The sequence below is a fragment of the Enhydra lutris genome, unplaced genomic scaffold, assembly GCF_002288905.1.
Source record: "Enhydra lutris kenyoni isolate GAN:26980312 unplaced genomic scaffold, ASM228890v2 scaffoldscaffold19, whole genome shotgun sequence".
NCBI lineage: Eukaryota > Metazoa > Chordata > Mammalia > Carnivora > Mustelidae > Enhydra > Enhydra lutris.
The window spans coordinates 2,043,496-2,052,791 of record NW_019154103.1 but is presented as its reverse complement, the minus strand read 5'-3'; the positions used below and the strand labels follow the sequence as shown (position 1 = coordinate 2,052,791).

The window sequence follows — 9,296 nt, the reverse complement described above, 5'->3', positions numbered from 1 at the left end:
GCCTACTTGTGATCTCTCTCTGTCAAATAAATAAATAAAATCTTTAAAAAAAAAAAAAAAAAAGAATGAACCAGATTAAGCAGATAGAGATGGAACACAATATTCACACTAAAGCATGAATGGACCCATATGGTCATGTAGGCAGAACACCCATTCACATGTCAGAAAGGAAAACAAACTTCCTCTTGAGCATCAAGCTTACTTTCGAAACAAATCAAAAACAAAAAAAAAACTTCCTTCAGTCTTTGAAGTTCATTTTTGAGTTCAACCTTTACTAGGCCCTAAGATTCAAGAGAATAGAGTAGTGGCTTATCTCTCTGGCAAACACTAATAAAGTACAAAGAGCATTGACCTTGAGTCAGTAAATCTTGAATTCTGGATACGAGCTTTTCCATTTCCTAAATGTATTACTTTGGGAAATACTTAAGCCTCCTGGAGCCCCAGCTTTCTCTTTCTTATCTGAAAAATGGAGATAATTCCAACAATCTCACAAGGTTGCAGGGAATAAATAAATAAGGCTACTACCTGTAAACCACAGAACACAGTGCCCAAAACTTAGTAGGTTCTCAGGACCATAATTTTCTTCCTTCCTTCCTCTAATTAAAAAAAAAAGCTCCTTTTCTTAAGATACTAACCTTAAGTTAATTTTATTTTCCTCACCTCTGCATTCCCAAGTATCTGTAGACATTCTTCATTAGGCCGAGGCTCCATGGGGAGTTCAATTTCAGGTTCCTGTGTCTCTAGTTCCAGCGAAGTATCAAGTAAGGAGGAGTTACCAACCACAAAAGTAGCTCTGTTTGGAGTGTCAGTTTCTGCCACTAAGGGTTTTATGACCTCAACTGTTCAAGAGAACAAAAGAAATCTCACAACTGTGAACATAAGTTTTCGTCCCCCCCACCACACCCTGGAGACCTCAAGCCCAGTCCCAGGAGACGGTGGGAAGGATGTGAACATAAGTTTTAAAATGAACTCAACTTGACAAATCAGTAGTGGAAGAATAGAAAATAAAGAGAACAAGAAATCACCTTTTCTTTCTCTGTTTATTCTTGTCTCCTCCTCAGCTGTATGGACTTTCTGGCTATTTTTGACCAGTATAGGTTCACGTCTACAACAATCATCTGGGACTTTTTTGGGAGTCACTACAGGAGATGTGATAGGGTTTTTTAATGAGAGTGTAGATTCTGTCTCAGCTTGTTCAAAGAAGATGTACTTGACAGCCAGAAGGAGAGCTAAACTTAGGGTAATAACTTGTTCAATATCCATGCTGATCATTCTAAATAAAAGAAAGCAAATTAAAATGTTATCACTCAGGCACAAAAAAGGCACAAACTAACTTTTAGTAATACAGAGTGCTATGATTAATACACAATAAAGTAGGTATCAGGTAACTTACTTAGAGAGATAAAACTGCCAGAGGGAAACACTTGGTTCAATTCTCTTGGACACGTTTTCATCCAATCCTAAAGAAACCTTAGAATTTTCTGCCGTACTGTTTTGAGGAGAAGGATCAGCTATCCAGCGACTATGGGCGTGAACAAGAACCAAACCTAGAGACTGAAATAAAATGTTATAAATTATGTATCCTCTGCATATCAATGGCACCTCAACTTCTCATCCTTAACATGTGGATAACCAGATACTATCTCCCGCAGCCTCCCCTCAGCATGAAAAGAAAGCCCCATGCTTGTTCTGTGACTAAAGCAGTGGCCCACTGAACTACTAAAAACATGCAAAACAACAGGTTTTCAAAGAGTAAAGAACAGGTTCTCAAAGAGAGGTAAAGTGGAGGAACTTGAAAAATCTGTTTAGGGGAGAGAGATGAAGAGCCTCAAAGAAATGAGAAACAAGAAAAAAAAAAAGGAAGAGGAACATCACTGAAAGATGTAATTATAGTAAATTATATAGTTTACTTATTAATTAATTAAATATAATAAATTAGTAAATATAGTAAATCAGTGAAAGAAGTAATTATACAGTAATTGTAGAAAGATAACAGGAAGGAGAGAAAAAAGTCAAAAAGCAGAATATGATACTGGAACTAAAGATACTAAAAGGAGAAGAAAACTATGTAATTACCATAATCATCTTAACTCTCTGAGTAACAGGATTTGGTTTATTTTCTTCCTCTTCTAAAACTCGAGCAAAATGGCTCAGTTGCCAAATTGGACGACCCTCCCGGCTTTCCCGAGAAAGCTACAAAGAAAACCAGTGTTATATCAGAAGGTACTGATTTTATTTATGTGAACGGACGTGAGGAGAAACATTACTCCTTCTAATGCCGTAAGTAAGAACTGCTCTTACCTCTAAAACCAAGGAAACGCAAGCTGGGAAAAAAGTCATGAACACAAAGTAGTTGGCAAGAACTGACATGCAGCCGAAGCAGCACATAATTTCAAGTTGACGAACCCCTGGTTAGAGAAAAATTAAATGTATAATTAGTAAAGTACATGTATTTTTGATAGAGCATACATCACAGGGACTTCTCCTTTAAGCAGATGAATACAAGAAAATATTAGTAGATTAAGCTCTTAACTATTTACTGGAAGAAGAAAGGAACTCCGAGGTGATGCCAAGCCTTAGAGCACAGCAGGGATATTTCCCTCAAGGAAGGAGAACTTGTCTTCTCCCATGTCTCAAATCTATCACAATGCCAGGCACAGTTGCACTTAAATACACATCTGATAATCTCCTTTTGGGAAATGGTACTACTCTGTTTTGAAGTAAGAACAACAAGGCCAGGCTACACTAATGTGCAAACCTCAACAGTTAGGACCCAATTCCACTCTTTACCAGAAAAGCAATTCACCTGTGGACCAAAGACTTTTTATTAAAGTAAAACCTACTACCAGCTATGCCATTCCTGATACAGTACCATAATAAAGACTTTATGTGTACTACTAGACTCTAATCTCAACAGAACTTCTACTGAATCTATTTATGTTCTTATAATTTTGGTTAATTTCATTGATCTGTTTGAGAAATTAAATAATGTGCAAAGGCAATTCAAGATCCAAAATTAACAAACATTCCACTACAAAATGTTAAAGGTATCACTTGGTAATCTTCTCAAATAGAAGGTAACAGAATTTTAGAACTGAAAAAGACCTTTGATTACCAAATCCTATTCCTTCAACATTACAAATAAACTTGAATATAAAACAAATTTCTGATTCACTCATATTAAATATAAAAATGTTTTGAAATGTAAATAAGAAGTTATTCCCTCCTCTTACAAAACTGCTAACTAGAATACAAGAAACTCAACAGTATATTTTATTTTTGAATTATTATAGATCATTTGATGAAATAATAGAATAAAAACATACATTGTATTTTTCTTCAAATTCTATAGCACTGTGTCAACTATACTTCAAAAAAAAATCTACAGCAATTACTCTCAAAGGTGGACATTCAATATACAGCTATAACAACAAAAGCATTATGAACAACCTGTGCTTTAGACAGTAGCCAAATGTAATCTTTTCAAACCTGAGACCACAGAAGCAATACCTGATCAATGCTTTACAACCTAGTTATCAGCTGTTTCCCTCTGCACAACAGGACTACTATTGCTGCCATATGCTCTGTAGGCATTCTTCCTCACTCCATCCCAGAAGAGTCTCTCTGGGCCACTCTGCTACTACGCAGAGAGACAGCACCAATCTATATATTTCCAAGAAGTTAAGGCTTTTTTCTTTTTTAGTGGTTTTCCAAAGGGTTACTTCTTCTTTAACAGGTGTTAAATCTGTCCTTTTTCTACCCTAAGCCAAATCCCTAATTATAGCATTTCTGTATAGCTATATCCATGTCTCCCAACTGGTTTTTCCAACTATAAATCTCATCATGTCCTTTGTCTACTTCTCTGACCCAGCATGCCAAAATCCATCATCCTACTCTCCACACCAGTTTCATATGAATAATCCTTGGTTTCATGGCCTACTACCATCTCTTGGCTAATCTTCTTCACCTTCCTATATACTCTTTTATTTGAATAAAATCACACAGGTATGTCTTCACCCAATAAAAAACATTTTTCTTGATTGTGGCAGTGACTTAATAACTATATCTTTGTCAAAACTCAAAACTATATCTCAAAAGTAGACTTTAAGCGGGGCGCCTGGGTGGCTCAGTGGGTTAAAGCCTCTGCCTTCGGCTCAGGTCATGATTTCAGGGTCCTGGAATCGAGCTCCGCATTGGGCTCTCAGCTCAGCGGGGAGCCTGCTTCCCCCTCTCTCTCTGCCTGCTGCTGTGCCTACTTGAGATCTCTCCGTGTCAAATAAACAAAATCTTTAAAAAAAAAAAAGTAGATTTTTAAGGAATGTTCATTTTTTAAAATAAATATTTTATTTATTTATTTGTCAAAGAGAGAGACAGCGTACAAGCAGGAGCAGTGGCAGGCAGAGGGAGAAGCCGGACTTGATCCCAGAATGCTAGGATCATGACCTGAGCTGAAGGAAGACACTTAAGCTAAAACACTTCAGCGACTAAGCCACTCAGGCCTCCCAAGGAATAGACTAGAACTGTAGTTACAAAAAGTAGACTCCCTAAGAAAGCCATAAAATCTAGTCTTAATTATTAGGAGACCTTAACAACAGCATGATATATTCATTCTGGCAAATTTCCATGCCAGGCCACAATTTTTGTCCTATATAATGGAGTCCTATGTTTGATATTTAAGATCTAACTCTCTATTATCCAATTAAGGATTAAGAAACATGTGTTGAGACTAATACTAGATACTCACTAAGATGTCCTGCATACCGTCTGATTAAATGTTCCCAACCAGCCTATTTGGTGGACCTAATTTAGATCTGGCCCATTTCTGACTCTTCACTGTCTCCTACATGACAATTAAAACACAAGGAACCAAATCACTAATTTAGCCTAGGCAAAAGCAGGAGCTGGAGCGGGCTTTCCAAACATAAACACTAAAAACTCTCAAAAGAGTGGATCATAGAAAGAGAAGGTGTCATGGCATTAGTGAAAAAAAAAACGGTAACGTATTACTAAGTTTTCACTAAAGCAGACAGACATAAGGTCAGATAAACCCACATACTCATTCAATTAAAATCTTTTAAGAGTAATGTCACACTTTCAAAGTCAGAATTTAAGAATAACCAATGCAATCGGAGATGTTCTTTTTTTCCCTTCATCTACAAACTCACTTTAAAATATATTAAAAACTGCTTACAAACCTGACATGGTACCAACTCCAATCACTAGACATTCTACAAGAGCATCAAGGGTGAACGTGGGACCTAAAATTGCCATTCCACGAGCGATGTTTTCCCGCACTTCATCCTAAAACACAGACCAAACGTATCAATGTCGGTAAGGTACAAAACAACTTTCAAAAACGTTGGAGAGTATGCCAGGGCCTCTACTAAAATCTAGTTTGCTATATCAACAGTAAAAGAGACAATGTAATACCACTAACAGGCATTCCAGATGCAAAGAATTAAGAAAAAGGTCATGTACAGTTGCTTTCCCTTTCACTGAGTGAGATGCTACTTGGCAAGATTCCTCTGAGGTGGTGCATGAATCCTGCCATTTAAATACTACATAATGAAATACCATGACGTTTTATATTTGGCTATCACTTACAGTTCTTAGTTGCAATTTTTTTGAGACCTTATTAATACTATGAAACCTAAAACCTATTTTTGTCAACATGCTCAAATGGTCAGGATACTCATCAAATACATAATCAAGGCAGAATTATATGTTATTTTATATTCAGGTATTCTGATGCAAGACTATTAAAAATGTTAATTTATTTAAAGTGACTACTGAACACCAACATAAAACTTTAGATGGAAAATAATGCTAGGGTTAATGCTAAAGTTTTAGAAATAAATCTACCCGGAGACTATCTTCCATTATATCCTATCCTGTTCTCTTGATAGGTTTCAGTAGGTAGACACTCTTACTTATCCAAAAGTCTTACTACCTAAATTTCTAAAACCTTCAAATAGGAAAATGGGGAAGAATTCCAAATCCCAGAACCTATGGAATTAAGTTGTTAGGTAAATGGGACAGTTCCTGGGGCACCTAGAAAGACCAGTCTTAAGCCTTGACAATTAAACTTAAAACTGTGGGCAATTCCTGATTCTTGAACTATGAAGAAACTATTAATGCTTCCTATTAATGTAAACAAACTGAAAGAAAGTAATACTAGTAACATTCATGTCTTAAAAATAATACTTACTTGTGAGTTGGAACTGAGGGCAAACTTTGCTAGAGCACTTGCTCTAGAAAGGTCAATCAAAAGTAGGAAAAAGGGCAAAGCTTCACTGGGAAAAAAAAATCAAGATGATCAGGTATATTGAACAGGAAAAAATCTGGCTTAAAAATGCTTTCCACAATAAAACACCCGCCTCATACACTGTATGATTCTTTAGTATGTATACCTTTTTGCAGCCCGAAGGTACACCCTATACTCTCTCCCTTTTGACATTCTCAAAGCTAAACATATGCACTGCTCAAAATATTTATAATGTTAAAAATGTAAGTGTATTAACACAGAAATACTTTTTGATGATTTTATAGCAAAATATCATCCTAAGTAAAAAATTTATCCTTGAATTAACATGGGGAAAAAAGTGAAATAGATATAATTTTTTAACATTAATCACTATTTGTGGAAGGATAAACTGAACAAGCTCTCTGGAGAGACAGTTGGCAATAATAGCACTCAAAAGCTCCCAAAACTTACACAGGCACTGTCTCACTCCTAGGAATATATCCTAAGAATGAATATGAACACAAGGTAAGCCATAGAGACATTCATCACAGTGCTTTTAATAGAGGAAATTAGGGCGCCTGGGTGGCTCAGTGGGTTAAAGCCTCTGCCTTCGGCTCAGGTCATGGTCCCAGGGTCCTGGGATCGAGTCCCGCATCGGGCTCTCTGCTCTGCGGGGAGCCTGCTTCCTCCTCTCTCTCTCTGCCTGCCTCTCTACCTACTTGTGATCTCTCTCTCTCTCAAATAAATAAATAAAATCTTAAAAAAAAAAATTAGAGGAAATTAAATAACCTAACAATCCAATCCTAGAGGATTAAGTAAATGAACTATAATATATTCACACAGGGGAATACTAGACAACCAATACAAGTAATTTAATTTAGCATTAAGGACATGCAAAGATGTTGATGAACTATTATCACGCATCAAAATATTATAAAGGCATAAAGAAGTTATATGATCTCAGAATTTTTAACTGTAAAAAACCGTAGGAAAGCATATACCAAAATGTTAACAGATATTAACATTAGCTAAATGACAGCATGAAAATTTTCCCCATATTTCCTATAAACTTTTAAAAATGTATATATTAGAATATAACTGGGCGAAGAAGAGTTGTTAATTATATATTTTGGAAAAAAGTGTATTTATGTTTTAAATACTTACTTCAAGCCTGTCAATTCTTTATCTAAGAAATGAATGACAACTGTACTGAATACAAAACTTGAGAAAATTGTGAAGAGGCCAGCAATACCTAATTGACAAAATTCAAACAGAAAAAAATTACCCTTTATTACAAAAATAGTAACATACAGTCCCATATAATATTCTGAAAGAAATATTATTTTCTCCAGATTATTAAGATCTCAAATATCAGAATGCTTACTCTCAATAGGGCAACCACTAAATGCGTGCTGTGTACTTTAAGCAATATACCATTTCCACATACATGATTTGAAAAAACAAAATTATGTATTTCCATAACAAATCAAAAATTTGATAGCACAAATAAGTTAAATGTATAAAATGATTACCCAAAATATATTTTGATCCAAGCTGACGTAAATTCTGGAACTGGAAGTAAATATACAGGATTGCTATGCATCGTGTTATTGTCAGAATTATAATGTCACTGCTTAACACATCCTATTGGAAGAGATAGGAAAAAATCTCAATAGCTTTACCTTTTAAAATAAGCAACTGAAAGTAAGAATTTTTATTTTGTATGCATCATCAGTTTGTATATTACCATGATAATACAAATATAGGCACAATACAAGTCAAAAATATTAAACATGCAAATCAGAAGTCAAGTCCAATTTTTAAACAATCCACTGTTTAAAGCCAATCATTTTTCAGTTAGTCATTTTTAAAGCTACTATTTTCTCTAGTAAAGTCAATTATACTCATTTTATGCAGAAAAGGAAAAAAGTTATTTCCAAACTATATAAGTAAATAGAAATTTGATTAAGTTCATGAATACTAAGTTAAAGATTTTACTTGCAACTTTTTTGATTATATGGTCACTAAGAGGAAATGCTCTTCAGAAACTGACAATGAAATTTAGACAATATCAAATAAATTTCACAAACCTCTTCAAATTTTGGACACTCATAATTCCAACCACAGATCTTATCATTACCAGTAAACATGTTCATGGACATCATACAGATGGTCAGTGTCACCGTCCCCACTATGACTTCCCAGGGATGGGAGGCCACAAAAAGGCCGTGCATTCGGAAAAGTCTTGACAACATTGTAGCTACAGAATTCTTGGATCCTAAAAGGAATATCAAGTGTGAACACTTAGTATACAGATCACTGTATTTTTAGGAAAAGATTTTAAGATTTTGCACTGTAAACCCTGCTATTGTAGGCACAGTGTCTTATACATATTTGACAGTGATCCTTATTAGTTCTGTAAAATAATTATAAAATCAAAATAAGAGGACTCTGATATTACTTTCTTATTCACAAAACTTGAATCCTCTGTTAGTCACTAGCAACCAACTTAAAAACTAGCTATTTCTTACAAGTTGTATGAATTCAAGCATTTATGATGAAACTAAATAAATATCTCAGCCCACAATATTACCTGAGCGAGGGAGGAGAGCAATAAAACAGAAAAAAAAAATGAGAAACAACTATTCACATTTGCTTTCTAATTACCCTGGCATAAAATGCCCATAAGCACCCTCTCCACATTCTGGTTACACAAAAGGCAAACAACATCTATTTGTTGAGTGTCCTCCTCAAAGGCAGCATATGGCATGTTACTAGCAAAATGATGTTTAATGAAACTTCCTACTCTTACTGTCACCAGAGAAGAAGTCTTTTCCAAATTTTACAGCTAATAAAATGCCACAACAGTACTGGAAGAAGAGGATGGCTGGCCAAAGTAGATGTCTATGACATTCAAAAATTCCCAACAGGGGCACTTGGGTGGCTCAGTAGGTTAAAGCCTCTGCCTTCGGCTCAGGTCATGATCCCAGGGTGCTGGGATCGAGCCTCACATCTGGCGCTCTGCTTGGCAGGGAGCCTGCTTCCCTCTCTG

The 9,296-nt window shown here is 35.6% G+C and overlaps 1 protein-coding gene across 2 annotated transcripts in view; it reads right to left on the bottom strand.

The window, feature by feature from the left end:
* The window catches only part of LOC111148417 (3-hydroxy-3-methylglutaryl-CoA reductase), a 19,483-nt gene extending 10,969 nt beyond the window's left edge, over nucleotides 1–8,514 (bottom strand). Inside the window, exons 1-10 of one of the 2 annotated variants that reach the window (XM_022504943.1) lie at nucleotides 8,335–8,514; nucleotides 7,777–7,888; nucleotides 7,409–7,496; nucleotides 6,209–6,293; nucleotides 5,196–5,301; nucleotides 2,302–2,408; nucleotides 2,077–2,193; nucleotides 1,394–1,554; nucleotides 1,026–1,273; nucleotides 661–839 (exon numbers count right to left, since the gene is read on the bottom strand). In XM_022504943.1, coding sequence (XP_022360651.1) covers nucleotides 661–839; nucleotides 1,026–1,273; nucleotides 1,394–1,554; nucleotides 2,077–2,193; nucleotides 2,302–2,408; nucleotides 5,196–5,301; nucleotides 6,209–6,293; nucleotides 7,409–7,496; nucleotides 7,777–7,888; nucleotides 8,335–8,499 — 1,368 coding nt within the window. In that variant the 5' untranslated portion in view covers nucleotides 8,500–8,514. The remainder of the gene's footprint in view (nucleotides 1–660; nucleotides 840–1,025; nucleotides 1,274–1,393; nucleotides 1,555–2,076; nucleotides 2,194–2,301; nucleotides 2,409–5,195; nucleotides 5,302–6,208; nucleotides 6,294–7,408; nucleotides 7,497–7,776; nucleotides 7,889–8,334) is intronic. The other variant, XM_022504944.1, reaches the window with a different exon arrangement.
* Nucleotides 8,515–9,296: the final 782 nt, after the last annotated feature.